The following is a 20,301-nucleotide window of genomic DNA, read 5'->3' as shown; positions in this document are numbered from 1 at the left end:
ATACTTGCCCCAACTGTTCAGGGTTCGACCTCTGCGGTCGTATAAAGCTACACCCTGCGGAGCATCTGGTTTATTTTATTTTCTAACTGTGGAGTGCTACCTAAGCCAAAAACTGCATTTTACCCCTATGTTCTATTTTTAGCCATGGCGGCCATCTTGGATGGTTGGCCGGGTAATAAAACCAAAACTTTAAACTAGATACATCAATGATGATTGTGGCTAAGTTTGGATTAATTTGGCCCGGTAGTTTCAGAGGAGAAGATTTTTGTAAAAGATCATGGATATTTACGAAAAATGGTTAAAAATTGACTATAAAGGGCAATAACTCCTAAAGGGGTCAACTGACCATTTTGGTCATGTTGACTTATTTGTAAGGTAGCACTCCACAGTTAGGTGTGTAGTTTCGCATTTTGGCCCCTGTGGATTTTTCAAATATGAGAGCTAGTGTGCAATAAAAATCATTTTTGGATAGCTGAGTATTAAAATAGCCTTTGTATTGGGTTTATATGATCATCAAGGTTATGTAATGTATGTAATATAGGCTGTTTTCTGTATGACAGTCCGTATTTGCATGTCCCTACCATACATTGGTCTGGCAATTATTGCAATGTTTTTTTCCAACTTTTTATCGCACGAACTTTGTGATTGGATTTTACGAAAAAATGAGGCGAAAGACACCCATTTTTTTTAGCTCACCTGACCTGAAAGGTCAAGTGAGCTTTTCTCATCACTTGGCGTCCGTCGTCCGTCGTCCTGCGTCCGTCGTCCGTAAACTTTTACAAAAATCTTCTCCTCTGAAACTACTGGGCCAAATTTTACCAAACTTGGCCACAATCATCCTTGGGGTATCTAGTTTAAAAAATGTGTCCGGTGACCTGGCCATCCAACCAAGATGGCCGCCATGGCTAAAAATAGAACACAGGGGTAAAATGTATATTTTGGCTTATATCTTTGAAACCAAAACATTTAGAGCAAATCTAACAAGGGGTAAAATTGTTAATCAGGTCAAGATCTATCTGCCCTAGAATTTTCAGATGAATCGGACAACTCGTTGTTAGGTTGCTGCCCCTGAATTGGTTATTTTAAGGAAATTTTGCAGTTTTTGGTTATTATCTTGAATACTATTATAGATAGAGATAAACTGTAAACAGCAATAATGTTCAGCAAAGTAAAACCTACTAATAAGTCAACATGACCAAAATTGTCAGTCAACCCCTTAAGGAGTTATTGCCCTTTATAGTCAATTTTTAACAAATTTTCGTCAGTTTTTGTAACTTGTACAAAAATCTTCTTCTCTGAAACTACATGGCCAAATTAAACAAAACTTGGCGATAATTATCATTGCGGTATATAGTTTGAAAAATGTGTCCAATGACACCGCCTACCAAACAAAATGGCCGACATGCATTGACATGGCTAAAATTAGAACATAGTGGTAAAATGCAGTTTTTGATTTATATCTTTAAAACTAAGACATTTAGGGCAAATCTTTCAAGATTTAAATGTCCATCAGAATAAGATCTATCCCCTCGCAAATTTTCAGATGAATCTGACAACTCGTTATTGGGTTGCTGCCCTAAAATTGATAATTTTAAGGAAATTTTGCAGTTTTTGGTTATTATCTTGAATACTATTATGGATGGAGATAAACTGTAAACAGCAATTTTGTTCAGCAAAGTAGGATCTACAAATAAGTCAACATGATAAAAATTGTAAGAGTACCCCTTAAGGAGTTATTGCCCTTTATATATTCAATTTTGAACAAATTTTCGTCATTTTTGTAACTTGTACAAAAATCTTCTTTTCTAAAACTATGGGCCATATTAAACTAAACATGGCCACAATCATTACTATGGTATCTATTTAAAAAAAAGTGTCTAATGACCCCACCTACCAACCAAGATGACCGGCATCAGTAAATACAGTAACAGGTGAGCGACACAGGCTCTTGAGAGCCTCTAGTTTTGATCATTAGGAAGATTTAGGAAACCAGTTTCTAAAAAGGTATCACTCAAAGGCATTGAAATTCTAGTTTGATCCAAATTTTGGGGGGAAATGAGACATGTTCACCCCCCTTTTTGCCATATTTTATTGGAAATAAATGCAGAATGTTGCCATGGATACAGATAAAAGGAATTTATTTTCACCCTTTTAACTTTTGAAAATCAAATCTATGGAAGATACTGATTACATACATATGCACATGTACAACACAAACAGTAAGGTTAATGTATTTGAAATCCAGGAATAGGAGATGATAAAACATTTTGGGGCTCATTTTTAATTTTATTTTCTAACTGTGGAGTGCTACCTTATGGCACATCAGAAAGCACAGAAATGCACTTTTTAAGATAAAATTTACCACAAATCTTTAGTCTTTTATGTTCATGTTTTAGTTCTGAAGGTAAAAAATCTGCTAGGAATGCAATTTATGTTAATTTTATTGTTTACTGTCCTTAGCAACCAAATATACACATTTTGACACTTATACATGTTGCGGTCTTAAATTTATACTCCATTAGCTTTGTCCTTGTAACCAAAGATTGCGCTTTATATGATAATCTCAGAATGTAACGCTTTATATTTTTGAATGCGAATAAGTCAAATAAACATTTTTAGCAGGATTTTATATCATAATTTGGCATTAATTAAATTTAATGATGCCAGTATTGTTAGAAATTTATACCCTGCTTGAGAGCTTCTAAACCAAGGTGGGGTATGCTATTTACAGCAAAAATGACCTATGAGTGCTTTTTAACACCTAAAACTTGTACAATTTGTCCTCTTTTAAGGTAATTTTATAATTTTAAATAAGAAAAAGGGAAAAGTTTTAGAAATGTACCCCAAAAATGAGACAGATTTGAAGTTTTTCACTATGATCCCACATTTATTTTAAAACACTTTTTGTCGCGTTTCAACATCAACTGCTAACCTTCACAAAATCTTCATTACTGAACCAATTTTAAAAACTAAGGTACCATTTTCATAGTAACAGCTAGAAGAACACAGAAAACATAAAACAAATTGAAACAGGAGGGAAAAAATTTCACCTTAAGGTAGCACTCCACAGTTAGGTGTGTAGTTTCGCATTTTGGCCCCTGTGGATTTTTCAAATATGAGAGCTAGTGTGCAATAAAAATCATTTTTGGATAGCTGAGTATTAAAATAGCCTTTGTATTGGGTTTATATGATCATCAAGGTTATGTAATGTATGTAATATAGGCTGTTTTCTGTATGACAGTCCGTATTTGCATGTCCCTACCATACATTGGTCTGGCAATTATTGCAATGTTTTTTTCCAACTTTTTATCGCACGAACTTTGTGATTAGTTTTTACGAAAAAATGAGGCGAAAGACACCCAATTTTTTTATTTGATCATTAGGAAGATTTAGGAAACCAGTTTCTAAAAAGGTATCACTCAAAGGCATTGAAATTCTAGTTTGATCCAAATTTTGGGGGGAAATGAGACATGTTCACCCCCCTTTTTGCCATATTTTATTGGAAATAAATGCAGAATGTTGCCATGGATACAGATAAAAGGAATTTATTTTCACCCTATTAACTTTTGAAAATCAAATCTATGGAAGATACTGATTACATACATATGCACATGTACAACACAAACAGTAAGGTTAATGTATTTGAAATCCAGGAATAGGAGATGATAAAACATTTTGGGGCTCATTTTTAATTTTATTTTCTAACTGTGGAGTGCTACCTTATGGCACATCAGAAAGCACAGAAATGCACTTTTTAAGATAAAAAATATATGTCAGATTTGCTCTAAATGCTTTGGTTCTTGAGTTATAAGCCAAAAACTGCATTTTACCCCTATGTTCTATTTTTAGCCATGGCGGCCATCTTGGATGGCTGGCCGGGTAATAAAACACAAACTTTAAACTAGATACATCAATGATGATTGTGCCCAAGTTTGGAATAATTTGGCCCAGTAGTTTCAGAAGAGAAGATTTTTGTAAAAGTTAACTATGACGGACGCAGGACGACGACAGACGACGGACGCCGAACGCCAAGTGATGGGAAAAGCTCACTTGGCCTTTTAGGCCAGGTGAGCTAAAAATCAAATTACATGAAAGTGCACAAAAAATGAATATAAACTGTTTAAAATTTGTGAATAAGCAAATTCATCAGAACAATAGATTAAGTCATTGAAGTTTTTATATTGAAAGAAAAAGTAAAATTATTTCAATGTATTTTCAGAATAAGAGGACTAACATTGTTTACAGATGATGAACTGTGTCAGTGTTTAATAACAGCATCCAGTGATGGTTATCTCAAACTGTATCAAATACAACAGAATGAAGTAAGTATCCAGTGATGGTTATCTCAAACTGTATCAAATACAACAGAATGAAGTAAGTATCCAGTGATGGTTATCTCAAACTATATCAAATACAACAGAATGAAGTAAGTATCCACTGATGGTTATCTCAAACTATATCAAATACAACAGAATGAAGTAAGTATCCAGTGATGGTTTTCTCAAACTATATCAAATACAACAGAATGAAGTAAGTATCCAGTGATGGTTATCTCAAACTATATCAAATACAACAGAATGAAGTAAGTATCCAGTGATGGTTTTCTCAAACTATATCAAATACAACAGAATGAAGTAAGTATCCAGTGATGGTTTTCTCAAACTATATCAAATACAACAGAATGAAGTAAGTATCCAGTGATGGTTTTCTCAAACTATATCAAATACAACAGAATGAAGTAAGTATCCACTGATGGTTATCTCAAACTATATCAAATACAACAGAATGAAGTAAGTATCCAGTGATGGTTTTCTCAAACTATATCAAATACAACAGAATGAAGTAAGTATCCAGTGATGGTTATCTCAAACTATATCAAATACAACAGAATGAAGTAAGTATCCAGTGATGGTTATCTCAAACTATATCAAATACAACAGAATGAAGTAAGTATCCAGTGATGGTTTTCTCAAACTATATCAAATACAACAGAATGAAGTAAGTATCCAGTGATGGTTATCTCAAACTATATCAAATACAACAGAATGAAGTAAGTATCCAGTGATGGTTTTCTCAAACTATATCAAATACAACAGAATGAAGTAAGTATCCAGTGATGGTTTTCTCAAACTATATCAAATACAACAGAATGAAGTAAGTATCCAGTGATGGTTATCTCAAACTATATCAAATACAACAGAATGAAGTAAGTATCCAGTGATGGTTATCTCAAACTATATCAAATACAACAGAATGAAGTAAGTATCCAGTGATGGTTATCTCAAACTGTATCAAATACAACAGAATGAAGTAAGTATCCAGTGATGGTTATCTCAAACTATATCAAATACAACAGAATGAAGTAAGTATCCAGTGATGGTTTTCTCAAACTATATCAAATACAACAGAATGAAGTAAGTATCCAGTGATGGTTATCTCAAACTATATCAAATACAACAGAATGAAGTAAGTATCCAGTGATGGTTATCTCAAACTGTATCAAATACAACAGAATGAAGTAAGTTGGTTTTATTATAAGTACTGTCAGTTAGTATGTTGGTTTTTTTTTTAATTTATTGGGCAGTAATATTATCTATTGTTAAATTGATTTACTTTGTAATTAATAGTATTTAAAGTTTTGTTCATTATGACTTACTTATAAAAAAAGAAGATGTGATGAGACAACTTTCCACAAAATACCAAAATAACACAGACATTAACACCTATAGATTGCCGTACGGCCTTCAACAATGAGCAAAGGCCACACTGCATAGTCAGCTATAAATGGCCCATATAAGACAATGTAAATCAATCCAAACGAGAAAACTAACGGCCTTGTTTATGTAAAAAATGAATGAAAAACAAATATGCAACACATAAACAAACCGCAACCACTGAATTACAGGCTCCTGACTTGGGACAGGCACATACATAAATAATGTGGCGGGGTTAAACATGTTAGGTGAATCCCAACCCTCCCCTAACCTGGGACAGTGGTATAACAGTACAACATAAGAACGAACTATAAAAATCTGTTGAAAAAGGCTTTACTCGACAGATGGACGTGACTGGGTACTTATACATCCCGACACAAAAAGACACAATGAACACATCTGAGAGTACTCACAGTTATCTGACAGCTAGTTCAAAGCCACTAACAACTAATCTATGCATCTAAGACTAAACTTAGTTGATCACAACATTGTTATGGTAAAAAAAATAATTCATGGACTAAACAATATTTTTGGTCATTTAGGAAAAGTTATAAATTTACCAAGTGTGATTTTAAGATAAGCGTTAGATTAACCAAAATTTGTGTTTGTGGACCCATAGTCCCATACCCAATAACCAAGATGGATACATCAAATATTATAAAAATCAATTGGTTAATTTGAAAGGAAACCTTAATTGTAAGTCAAAGGAAATTGGTATTTAGTTTTATAAGCATAGGAATTTCTCATTTCCAAAGAGATTACCAGTATCAGCCCTGTACTGTCAGTCATGGTGGATTGACTTTACATGTTTTTCAAAGTTAACAATTTTAATTAAATTAATTTAAACATTTGCTATATACTATCAAAATTACAAAAAGTGAGACATATCTCCGTGTCAACAATTTATATATTTATCTTGTACAATTTTGTTTTCAGGATTCCATCAGTACAACACTTCTTACAGAACACGATTCTAAATTTAGATTGACTTGTATTTCTGTGTACTTACCACAAACAACTACAGACAAAACGGACAATAAAGCAATTACAGAGGAGGTGACAGAAGATGTGGAATCAATGGAAGATAACTCTGATCAAGAAACATTAAAAAAAGAAACCCCTAAAAAAACAAAGAACAATGATAAAAAGAAGAAATTACAGAAAAAAAAGGATGAAATGGAATTTGTAACTGTTGATAAATCTAAGGAAGCAAAACTTAAGGCAAAGAAAAGAAAAAGGATGATGAAAAAACATAATATTAAAAAATTAAAGATATGAAACATTATATATGTTATTTCTCTGAGCATGCTGAGTGCAAACTTTTTTAGCTTCAAGATTGATGGATGATGTGAATCAATTAATAATAACTGTTACTATCAACAAACATAAAGTATGATAAAACACAAGCAGCTTTGACACTGAAATATCAAATGAAAGGAAATGGTAGATAATCAGATTTTATTTGGGTAACTGATATGAAAAACATGCTCAAACATGCTCTGTCACAAGATAGCAGTCTCGTCATTAGTCATTTATACTTCATTCAACAATGTATCAAAGTAAAGAAACAGTCTCTTTCAGATCATATGATTCAAAGTCAAGGAGGTCCTAGTATTTTAAATCTCTGGAACTTTTTTTAAAGATGTCCTATGTTACACAGTTTCCATCTGTCACATGCCAATTGTCCTTGACCTTATTTTAATTGTTCTACAACTACCTAGGGGAAAAAAAAAATTCTGTCATGTGAAATACTCATTTATTACAAGTAAAAGGATACCTTTATTTGGTATATTGGTTCCTTGCAATGTCTATATATCAGTCCCACATGGTACACCTGTCTTCAAAAGCATTTTATGGATCAGTGATCAAAGTTTTCATAATCAAGGCTGTGTCTCAGATATTATAAGCAATAGATCAACTTTATTTGGTTTATTGAATGATTGCCAGGTTTCATCTGACCTTGATCTCATTTTCATGATTTATAGGTTTATTTTAAGTGGCCTAGGTGCCCAAACTACTGTATCACTGTTCTGTTAACACTGAGGTAGTGAGTCTGAATCCTGCATGTGGCAGGGTGTGCTTGACTTAGGGAGCTACCATTTGATTTTTAGGGGGCGGGGGGGCTAGGATGAAATTTGAAAAAAATAGACAGGACAGGAGTTTTGAGTAAAAAAAAGGCAGGATGAGACACTTTCAAAAATAAAAAGTCAGGACAAAAATTTTCATCCTAGCCCCCCTATAAAAATCAAATGGTAGCTCCCTTATATCTCAACTGACTTGGATTGTTAGATTTTCCTACAGAAGATTAATGGTTCTCTCTTACTATTCCATTAATGCGGGACAGTCACTATATACCTGTTGAAAATAGTGTAAAACATTAATCAATCAATTAATGATATGTTTTGTGAATACGTCTGTTTCTCAAGTACTATAAGCAAAACATTAATTTGGGTATGGTAGGATTTTAAGGTTTATATATCTGTCTTACAGTTTTCAACTGACCTTGACCTCTTTTATGGTTTACTACTTATTAGACAATGTTGTGTTTTTGAGGATTGGTATATTTCTCAGATACTATAAGCAAAAGGGCCCTATATATTTCATGAAAAGAAGGATTATAAGGACTACATATCTGTATGATGGGTCCTTTCTGACATTGTCAATTAATTAGATATTATAATGAATGTAGTCTATCTGGCTAGTTTCTTCTCACCAATACTTCATTTTCATGGTTCAATGGTCAATATGTTTTTTTCACAGTCGGATACTTAAAACAAAAGGTTAAATATTTTTGGTGTATAGAAAAATTGCATTGTGTATATGTCTGGCAGGTGCCATCTGAATTTGACTTCATTTTAATGATTTCATGGTCAACAATCAGATTTTTCTCGCCTGCTTAAGTCTCTGAAAGCTAGACAAAGGGATTGCCTTTCTGGCAACGGCAGCTGCAATGGTGTCAGTCTTAATTATAATGCTTAAGCAAACATCTTAAAGAGTCCCAAGCAAGTCAATCAAAGGTTTGGTTCTAATGGTCTACATAAGGCTTTAATTCTATAAAAACAGAGACATTTATACTTCTGGAGGAAACATTGAAATTTTTAGAATTTTGAAATAGGCACTGCACCGAAAGCCTCCAGAGGCACAAGGTCTTCACTGTAACAACATTTTGAACTTGTTATATACCCAGCTAACTTTTTAAATGTTAAATACATATCAGATTAATTTACATAATAAACTCCAAATTTATCAAATAAATAAATTATACGGTTATATTAACTCCGTTATAATTTTTTTTCACATAAAACCTTTCAATTTAAAAATCAACACTATTACTAAAATTGACTCGTGTTTGTCCATTTTTCTCCAAATTCTTTTGCGACTAGATGGCCTGTATTGATAAACTGGTATTTCCACAATGTTATGAATAAATATATTTATTTATGTTATTTATCTTCACTAGAAATTAAAGAACCTTAGTGAGCACGCTCACATACCCCATGTCCCCACATTGTCATTGGAGAAATTAAATAAGTGTAAGGGAAAAAAATTGTATAAGAAAAATTAATTTCCTGCCAGTAAGCACATCTAAATAGTATGTCCTTATTATCTACAAAATTTCATGAAATTCTGTTGTGTGGTTTCAGAGGAGTTGAGATGACAAACTGTTGCAGAAGTACATTGAAGCAAATAAGTTCTAGAAAAAAAATTGAATCGCAATTTCCCGTCGATATGCACAACTTAATAGTATGTCCTTATTATCTGAAAAGGTTTCTTGAAATTCTGTTGTGTGGTTTGAGAGGAGTTGCGATGACAAACTGTTGCAGTAGTACATTGAAGCAAATAAGTTCAAAGGGGCGTAACCCCTAGAAAAAAAATTGAATCGTGATTTCCCGTCAATATGCACAACTACATAGTATGTCCTTAATAACTGAAAAGGTTTCGTGAAATTCTGTTGTGTGGTTTGAGAGGAGTTGCGATGACAAACTGTTGCAGTAGTACATTAAAGTAAATAAGTTCAAAGGGGCGTAACTCCTAGAAAAAAAATTGAATCGCAATTTCCCGTCGATATGCACAACTACATAGTATGTCCTTATTATCTGAAAAGGTTTCGTGAATTTCTGTTGTGTGGTTTGAGAGGAGTTGCGATGACAAGAAACAGGACTGACAGACGGACTGACGGGTCAAAAACATTATACCCTCCGCAACTCGTTGCGTGGGGTATAATTACACCTTTACATGATTTTTATATGACCACAAAAATAATTTTGATTAGTATAATGCTATGATGTTTTGGTCTGTTTTTCCAGTGCTATACACAATAGGTCAACTATATTTGTAAACTGAGCATGTCTGTCTATAGGGTATTATCTGACCTTGGCCTCATTTACATGGTTCATTAGTTAATGTTATGTTTTTGTGTTATGGTATGTTTATGAAATACTAATGGCAATAAGTCTGATATGTTTTGTGTTTGGAATAATTGTAAGGTGTACATGTCTGTCTGGCTGGTATCATATGACCTTCACTTCATTTTCATGGTTCATTGGTCATTGTAAATTTTTTATGGTTTGGTCTCTTTTATCAATTATCATATTACAGAATGAAATAATTGTAAGGTGTAAATGTTTGTCTGTCTGGATTTATCTTAACTAAATATGCTGCTAGTGGAAAACCTATATTTTATAACAAATTGAACAAATTAATATAAGAATGTTATTTATTTTTTCATATCAACTTTTTATCAAAATGACAAATTTTATATCATAATGATGCATATGGTTGGTAAAAACTGTCCTACAACAATATATATAAACAGTATTCAGGTTTCAAAACACATAAAAAAATAGCCATAACTATAACAATATTGCTGCATTGTCCTTGTGTTCATCATTTCATAAATCTGTATCCATACCTACACACCATCAATATACTGAAATAAATAAAAACATTCATTGCATATGGTGTAAATTAACCAAGGATATATATGAATTACAGTTATATTTTTAGTTGACCAAATACATGTTATATAAAAATAAGAACATGTGGTATGGTTGCTTTATGATACAGTTATCCAATATGTAAGTAACTTTAATTATTTCAATGTTGGTATATATAATATATGTATTTAATAACAAACCAAAATATGAGCTATAGCACTTTTTAGCAGATTATCAATTTAACTCGTGAACAAAATTATTATCACTTTTAAAGCCATTATCAAAATTCAGGTTGACCAAAACATTGGTTGAGTTGCTTGGAAACTTTGTTAGGATATTACCTCAAGCATTGACAATAATCTGAGAAAATTTGATAGGTGGAGTTTCCATCTGTTTATAATATATACAAAGTAACAATGATTTGATAACATTACTGTATGTATTTGTTGCTAGACCATTTTAAATATCAATACATTGCTTTGAACATTAGCATTAGTAAAATCTTTCTATACCATGTATACTATGTGTCATTAAAACAGATATATAATTAATCCAGTTTTCATCATTCTGGTTTCATTTGTTTATCAATAGTGATATTTCTTTACTTCTTTTTGCATCTTTTGGAAAGAAAAGTTAACATTCTTTCCCTTAATAGATTTAAATGAGTGTATATATTTATTCTTGTTTAACACAGTAGCCTACCTTAAGCCAGCTACCAATCCTGCTGGCATAAATTTCCCTGAATTCATAAATCTATATCCCATTACTCCTGTCAGTAAGGCACTGGTGACTACAAAGTATATATACATAATTATTATTTATGAATATAGATTCTACCACTGCATCGATTGTAATACAATATTAATCCGCTCAAGACAGTTAATTTTTCAAATTTAAAGCGTGAGGCTTGTCGATCGTTTTAATATTTAAAGGTTTAACTGTTGAGAGTGGATAAATATCACATTACACAAGATTTGGTGGTGGAATCTGTTTCTGCAATGATTTTAAAACAATATGCAGGCAAATTAATTCCTCCTTTTCAAATAATCTGCAAACAGATGTGTTCTTTCTATGTCACATCATCAGGATTGGTCATAGGAAATTCAGAGGAAAGCAAGAAAATGTGTAGCCCTAATCGAATTTTGACCAATGAAGAACTGAGATCAAACAAAGCACACATTAATGAAATAAAAATAATCTAACAGGTTAGGAAAAGGATAACTTGCTTAAGAATTAGAAAAATCATTAAATATATCTGTAGATTCATTGATAATTCTTTATCCACATAAATCTGAGCTTCTGCAACAGGTTAACAAAGGCATTTTTTCAGTGGGAAATATCCCAAAACTGTTGATTCTTTTTAAAAGCGATTTGATAAGTGGTTGATTGATTACCTGAATGGTTCACCATTGATTGGTTGAATAATTGGTTGATTCATTAACCAATCAAAAGAGAACTGGTTATATTCAGTCATTCATGCTCAGGAAGTGTATCATTAACATATGCATTATACAATATAACCACAACTGTGTACTAAAATGTACATCCACAAATATGAATTAACGCCTTTAGATTTCTCTCGAATACCAAGTTGTTTTAAAATGTACATTTGTGATTTCGGGGCCTTTTATAGCTGACTATTTGGTATGTCATGTATGTGTTTTGCTCATTGTTGAAGTCTTTACTGTGTTCTATAGCTGTTAATTTCTGTGTCATTTAATCTCTCCTAGAGAGTTGTCTCATTGGCAATCATACCAGATCTTTTGTTCTTTTAAATAAAAGGTTAGATAATAACCAACAATAGGAAAACATAATATCTTATAGTATTCTGAGGATCAAAAACTCGTTCTTGTAATTACACAATTTCAAATTAAAATTACAAAATACCTACCAAGAGAGAGACCAATATTTTTAGGATCTTGTGAAGTCTGGTAAGCACCTACTCCCATTAATCCACCACAAACCACACCAGCAGCTAGAGATGGAATACTTCCTAGAAATATAACAATTCTCAATGAAATAAAGGTTCCAACTTAAAATAAATTACATATTAAGCAGTTCTTGATTTTGTGTTAATAGGGGGTCTGATTCAGTATCCTGCTCATTCTTTTGTTTGTCAGAATTCCATATCATCGCTTCTTGTTGACATAATAGCGTATGCAATTTACCGTGTCCAGCATGACTTTGTTTTCAATTTTTACACTAAATAATTTGTCTCGCACCTGTCACGCAAAAATCGTCATATAATGTGTCACGTTGTGACCACAATGAGTCGACCCACTTGATACATGTAGCCATTGAATTGCATAAGTTAGTTGGATTGTTTAAGGTACATGTTGTACAAGGCAAGATGAGATTTTTAAAATTTATATATATTATATGTGTATATTTTGTTCATTATTTTTTACATTAATTAGGCCTTTAGTTTTCTCCTTTGAATTTGTTTTACAACTGTCATTTCAGCTAGGCCTTTTATAGCTGATTATGCCTTATGGGCTTTGCTTATTGATGAATGCTGCACAACGACCTATAACGTGACAGTACCCAAATTGCACCTATTTTGACAGTTTTTTCACCTACGTTTTTCTATGATCAAGACAAATATGTCCATATTTTGTAGCCCTATCCTTCTTTATTGTATATGTACACTAATTTAATTTTTAATTCATATTGAGTCATAAAAAAATGGGTTTGAATCAACCTCCAAACTATCCATGATTCTGTAATGAGGAGTACCCAAATTGCATCCATGCTTAAATTCACATCATAATTTTTTTTAAATATTTTGAACAATTGGATATTAGTCTATGCTTACTCTTCATATTTTGTGAAATGGGTACTCATAATATATTGTATTTGCTAATTTTAGAAAGATGACGTTTTGATGACGTCGCATGGTGACGTTTTCATACATTTTGCTTTTTTAGTAAACAGTCCACCTGTTGATAAATACTGTGAACGTTTTGTGTATATCTAAATAGGTTTACCTATGTTGAAAGAGACGTGCATAGTATCAAATCATAAAAATACAAATTGTTTAGTCTCTAGGAAATCTTGTAAGATTACCGTTGCTATTTTTTCTGAATAGGTGCAATTTGGGTACTCGGTGCAATTTGGGTACCATTACGTTAGTTCTTGATTTCTGTGTCATTTGTTGGTCTCTTATCAGTGGCCGATCCAGAACTTTTTGATAGGTCCCTGGGGCCCTGCTTCAGTAATTCCCTGTATAATCAATCATTTTTTCCCACAAAAGGGAAGCCCCCACCAGATCTGATTATGCTTATGGAGAGCAGCCTCCTTGGCAATCATACCACATCTTTTAAGATTATAAGACCTTGTCCTAGATTTTGACCCGTCATAATCAATGGGCCAGTTAAATTGACAGACTTGAATGAAACCTCAAATGCATATCATCAGGGTCATGTCAGGTGTTGGTATACACTATCAATCAATTTGAAAATGGTCCTTCACACTCAACAGTCAAGTCATTTCGTGTTTTCGTATTTTTAATAAATTTTCAAATTCTGAAATGTGTACATGTCATTTTTATTCAATATGATATCGATGCAGAAAATGATCAAATATATCAACCTGCTCTAATATAACCAAGCAACCCGCCTGCTGTCACTGTTAAAGCGTAAGCAATGCTGACAAAATCGGTCATGTTTTCCTTCTGGTTTGTCGACATTGTTATCTCCCCTTGTCACAATCAGGGGACATAATTCAACACAATGACAAGTGCAAGCCCAAGTTTCCCAGTTAAAACAAAACAGGTAAACAGGTGCTAATAAGACAACTTATGTCATCACCATAATGCTAAGTTCCAATTAAGTATTTATGAATCTCAGGAATGCTGAAACAAATACAAACATTTCTTGAAATTTCTATGGAAGACCAAATAACTCATATCTAGATTTTTTTTCTTCAGATAAAGGCAAATGATATGTAGTTTCCAGCCTCCCTACCTTCTTTAAATTTTCATGACTACTGTAAAACATTTAATGGATATTTTTGTTAAGGACGCTCTCTTGCTGTGTTTGAACCAAAATTTGTTCCTGTGAAAAAAGTTCTAGTGGAACTTATTTCACAGGAAATATTTTCTGGGAGAACTTTTTCCTCAGACAATTTCTAAATAATTTGTTCCATCTCTATGAAATAAGTTCCACACTTTACCTGGTGAAATAAGTTCTGGGTTGGTGAAATTTGTTCCTTACCTAGTGAAATAAGTTCCATGTTTGTGAGATTTGTTCCTTACCTGGTGAAATAAGTTCTGGATTTGTGAAATTTGTTCCTCACCTGGTGAAATTAGTTCCTTGTTTGTGAAATATGTTCCACTGGTTAAACAAGTTATCTTATATACTGAGCACTTGTCAACAGTGAGTTTAAAGTCATTATACAAAACATGTATTATATTGATAATGCAATAAATAGAAAGTGTAAACATCCAATTTTGATCATGTGGAGTAAAGCAAAAGTTTAATAACATACTCAATTAATAATACTAAAATCACTTATGATCCAGGAGAGAGTAGAATAAGAAATAATAATAAAAGTTTTTCTGAAAAAAAAGTATTATAACGGTTTATGATACATTATAATCGATTTTATTTCTCATCTTCATCCTACAATCATGCCTTCAATTGCAAATGTACCCCATGCAAGCACAGAACCTTTTTTTTCTGTGAAATAGGTTCAAAACAACATTTTCATTGACTTCTATAAAAAACCTTCGTTCAAAACTAATATCACAGAAACTTATATCATTTTTTGTTTTAAATATTTAAAATATTGGAACAAAACTCATGGTGCTGTGATTTTTGTTCTGGAACTTGTTTCACCATTGGTTAAAAAATTAGTTCTGGAACAAATTTTATAGTGCTGGAACATATTTTTTGTGACATAAGTTCCTTCGGAACATATTTTCTATGAAATTTGTTCCAATGGAACAAATGTCACGCCAGAACAAATTTTTTGATACATATGCTGCCTTAAATTGTTGATCTCAGGAAAGCCTTTGATACAGTTTGGAGAAATGGATTATTTTATATCCTTTTGGAACTTAAATTATCCTGTAAACTTTTTAATATAAATGTAATTCATTCTATGTATGACGATACTTCATGTAGAGTTAAATTCCAAAATGGTCTCAGTGAAGAATTTGTCTCCAACCGTGGCGTTAAGCAGGGAGATTATTTAATCTTTACATAAATTATTTGGTTAAAAGTCTCCAAGATGCTAATACAGATACCATTGTAATTGGAGATACAACAATAAATTCCCTTTTATTTGCAGATGATAAAGTTTTATTATTAAATTCTGGAAAAGGATTACAAACAGCTTTAAATGTGATTTTTGTAAATGCTGGAAACTAGAAGTTAACATAAACAGTCAAATCATACTGCTTCCTTTGCATGACACTGCAACACACAGGAAATCTAAATCTGTTCATTGCTTGTTGAAAAGGGTAGAAAAGCACTTTTCAAAATAAAATAAAACAATAGACAACTTTCGAGTTCGATGCATATCCGTCAAAAACTCTGGTTTTAGTGAACATCATTTGTGGGTTAGGGGCATCGTCACTTCCATTCCAATGTTGAGCGAGTGGTTGGAAAACTATAATTCTATATTGTACGAATTATTCGGCAAATTGAATTCTCAAAATTGACAAAGATATTAAAATGTATTTTAATATACTATATAAACCAAACAGAAGACCATGGTATGTTGATCAGTGCAAATCCAAATGTGATAGATCAACATTTAGATTAAGGTTAAGTGCTCATACATGTACTTTATCTATCAAAACAGAGTGATATCTAAAAATACCAAAGCGGAGTGGGGTATGTCTTTGCTGCAACAATGGAGACATTGAAAATGAACTACACTTTCTTTTAAAATGTTCATCCTATAACTATGTGAGAGATAAATCATTAAAAAATCAATAATATTCTATTGAACAACAAATTACCTTCTTTATTATATATAACTTGTTTATATCAATTCTAACTAGAGATTCCCCAACAATATTAAAAATTGTTGTCAACTATTTAAATGAATGCTAGTTGGTGAGAAAAGGTACTTGATTTCTGTAATAATGTATATGCTTCTCTTTTTATATATTTCTCTCATTATTATCCACTGTCACTCCTTCATTGTATATATATATGTTATTGTAGTTTGTCTTTAGTTTGTTGCCATAACCATTTATTGTCAATGTGTTAGTGCTAATAAAATTATCTTATCTTATCTTATCTTATCTTATCTTATCTTATCTTATCTTATCTTATCTTATCTTATCTTATCTTATCTTATCTTATCTTATCTTATCTTATCTTATCTTATCTTATCTGTCAATCTGAGTCTTTTGTAACAAATTGGGAATAATACTTTAAATAATACATATAATATTTGAGTTATTGTTCTTTGTACATATCCTTGTCCATGTATCATACATAGACAAGGGTATGTAGAAAGAACAATAACTCGAAATTCAATTTAACAAAAATATTGTAAGACATTTAGACCCGAATTGTTTGCACCTGTCTTAAGACATGATGATGTTTGTTGATGTGGTTCATGAGTGTTTCTTGTTTCTTGCTTTTTTATACATGTTATATAGATTAGACTGTTGGTTTTCCCGTTTGAATGGTTTTACACTAGTCAGTTTTTGGGGCCATTTATAGCTTGCTGTACAGTGTAACCAAGGCTCCATGTTGAAGATTACTTTGAACTATAATGGTTTACGTTGATACACTGACTTGGATGGAGAGTTGTCTCATTGGAACTCATCATGCTCATACCACATCTTCTTATATCTATATACATATGGAAAGGATAGTCTGAAGTGAAGTTAAGATTATCACTCTGTTATCCATGATGAAAAATGTTAATAACTATCTTTTCAGGAGTGAATTATAAATTTTCAAAATTCTTTAGTCTTGTTTGAACAGTTTAATTATATTTGTTTCAGACAAGTGAGTTAATTGGTGGTCACAATACACAGATTCTCTGTAGCCATTTCAGTGATAAGCTATTTATAATAGTCACACAGCTAAACAAGATTGGAAATTTGGTAAGTTGTACTTTGTATGTATACCTATAAGCTGTATTGCTTTTGGTTTGAAATAACTATAAAACTATTAAACATGTATACCACTTAGTATTTACAATATAAGGGTTGAGATCTCACAAACATCGTATTGTTAATTTACTTTTCTACATTGGCTAGAGGTATGGGGAGGGGTGAGATCTCACAAACATATTTAACCCCGCCACATTTTTGCGCCTGTCCCAAGTCAGGAGCCTCTGGCCTTTGTTAGTCTTTATTATTTTAATTTTAGTTTCTTGTGTACAATTTGGAAATTACTTAATTAGTATGGCGTTCATTATCACTGAACTAGTATATATTTGTTTAGGGGCCAGCTGAAGGACGCCTCCGGGTGCTGGAATTTCTCGCTACATTGAAGACCTGTTGGTGACCTTCTGCTGTTCTACGGTCGGGTTGTTGTCTCTTTGACACATTCCCCATTTCCATTCTCAATTTTATGTAAGCAGTATAAATAACTGTATATTGAAAATTGTTATATCAGCACATTGTTACAAAGAAAGAATGATGTATTGTAATAATAATTTCAATGAACATTGATGCATATAATGCATTTGAAATAATAGTGTGTTTTGCTTATATTTATTGAATAGATTGAAGTACAAAGAGATGTAGTGTTAGATGAAGAAGCAGGGAGACAACCCATGTATTCTACACGAATTCTACTAGGTGTTGATGAGGTAATGTTAAGATACATAAAGCCATGATAACCTAAGCTTTCTTTTAGTGTTCAATGATAGGCTAAGAAATTGATTTTATCACAACTATGTATACCACATGCATTAATTTAATAAGACTTTACAGTTTACAAGTATTTTATTCATATATTAAGGCAATAACATATAATGTCAAAAGAATAAAGCCTTATTTGTACAAGATAAATTCAAGCTTGTAAATCATAGTCATTGATATTACTCCTGAATACTGCATGCTATGGATAACTGCAAATACTTACTTAGTACTAACCCTGAAAATCTATGTACCAAAGTACTATTGAAATTGAACATGGTTGTTTTGTTCTGCAGTGTTAGTAATTAGATAACAGGTTACTTTACTTCTCTATTAACAGATTAAGTACTTTGCAGGTGTATTTTTTTATATAGAATAAAAGAAGAGATTTGCATCATAACATGTATAATTTTTTAGTTGAAATTTCAATGAATCCTTTATTTTACATTTGTTGCTGTTTTTGCATAAACTGTAATAAACAGAGAGAAATAGTAAGGACAACTAGAACCCCTTGCAAAAGTTATTCCCCCTGAATTATGATTTTCATCCATTTTTGTGTTGGAAAAAAACAATAATAGGAGGTAGAAAAGAAACTTTAAAAAGCAAACACACTCAAACAAATGAATATTGTTTTCATAAAATGTAACCACAGCCATTGCAAAAAGATAACTGATTGGTTGCATTTGCATAAAATAAGATATGCACTAAACATTAGTTCATTCTAATAATAATTAAATTCTGTAAATACTGGCGGATTTTTATGCAATATCTTCAAATATCATCAACGGAACAATTTGGAATGTTTGTCTTAGTTCTGAGACCTCTAAAAATCTTTACAACAAACATTGTAATCATTGTCTTTTTCAGCCATTGACCCATGTTCTTGCCAAAAATCTACTCTCCAAAATAGACAGCACAAAGCCAGTGGTGCTTGGAATGTCATTACAAGACACATCAAGAGATACAGTAGTTGCTATTAGTAATATAGTCAAAACTGTTGTTACTGGTACCTAAATCAACATGAGGATGATGGTACCCGCTATACACCAGCTACTACCAGTGGACATCTTAATGGTAGTCAGTCTGTGAGTCAGACAGGAATCCCCTCTATATGAACTATTACAAATAACCAATTACAACTATGAAATGGCTAATTGTATGATAAGTGATTGTGTTCTAAATTACTGAATAGCTGTACAAAAACACATTTATCTGATAAAGTTATCTTTCTTAGTACAGTTTTATCCAACAATAAAGTTTTAAAGTGTATTATGTGTTTGTTATAAACTTTTATTTTTGGAGAGATAAATTATACAATTCTTAGAGTTATGCCACCTTTTCTAAAGAATCCTAAATTAAAACTTAAAATTCAGAAATCACTGTGTTCATTTATCTTTGTGATAAACAACTAACAAATTTGTCTCACTTCAAATAAAATTGAGAATGGAAATGGGGAATGTGTCAAAGAGACAACAATCCGACCAAATAAAAAAACAACAGCAGAAGGTCACCAACAGGTCTTCAATGTAGCGAGAAATTCCTGCACCTGGAGGCGTCCTTCAGCTGGCCCCTAAACAAATATATACTAGTTCAGTGATAATGAACGCCATACTAATTTCCAAATTGTACACAAGAAACTAAAATTAAAATAAAACAAGACTAACAAAGGCCAGAGGCTCCTGACTTGGGACAGGCGCAAAAATGCGGGGGGGGGGGGGGTTAAACATGTTTGTGAGATCTCAACCCTCCCCCTATACCTCTAACCAATGTAGAAAAGTAAACGCATAACAATACGCACATTAAGATTCAGTTGAAG

The 20,301-nt window shown here is 32.2% G+C and overlaps 3 protein-coding genes across 3 annotated transcripts in view; 2 read left to right on the top strand and 1 right to left on the bottom strand.

The window, feature by feature from the left end:
- Positions 1-6,999, top strand: part of LOC134692215 (p21-activated protein kinase-interacting protein 1-like) — a 30,931-nt gene extending 23,932 nt beyond the window's left edge. The window contains exons 8-9 of the mRNA XM_063552669.1: positions 4,220-4,322; positions 6,651-6,999. Of these exons, the coding sequence (XP_063408739.1) occupies positions 4,220-4,322; positions 6,651-6,992 (445 nt within the window). The 3' untranslated portion in view covers positions 6,993-6,999. The remainder of the gene's footprint in view (positions 1-4,219; positions 4,323-6,650) is intronic.
- Positions 7,000-10,553: 3,554 nt separating this feature from the next.
- Positions 10,554-14,365, bottom strand: LOC134692246 (transmembrane protein 14C-like). Its single transcript, XM_063552699.1, has 4 exons — positions 14,243-14,365; positions 12,543-12,644; positions 11,354-11,441; positions 10,554-10,644 (listed from the first exon to the last, which is right to left on the bottom strand). The coding sequence occupies exons 1-4, from the start codon at positions 14,337-14,339 to the stop codon at positions 10,602-10,604; spliced, it is 330 nt and encodes a 109-aa protein (XP_063408769.1). The 5' UTR covers positions 14,340-14,365; the 3' UTR covers positions 10,554-10,601.
- Positions 14,302-19,754, top strand: LOC134692236 (proteasome assembly chaperone 3-like). Its single transcript, XM_063552690.1, has 4 exons — positions 14,302-14,424; positions 17,622-17,723; positions 18,350-18,436; positions 19,353-19,754. Exons 1-4 carry the CDS (start codon positions 14,383-14,385, stop codon positions 19,497-19,499), a joined length of 378 nt encoding a protein of 125 aa, XP_063408760.1. The 5' UTR covers positions 14,302-14,382; the 3' UTR covers positions 19,500-19,754.
- Positions 19,755-20,301: the final 547 nt, after the last annotated feature.

This window comes from Mytilus trossulus, chromosome 1 (assembly GCF_036588685.1).
Source record: "Mytilus trossulus isolate FHL-02 chromosome 1, PNRI_Mtr1.1.1.hap1, whole genome shotgun sequence".
In the NCBI taxonomy this organism is placed as follows: domain Eukaryota; kingdom Metazoa; phylum Mollusca; class Bivalvia; order Mytilida; family Mytilidae; genus Mytilus; species Mytilus trossulus.
The sequence above is the reverse complement of the archived record's forward strand: the minus strand, read 5'-3'. Positions and strand labels throughout refer to the sequence as shown.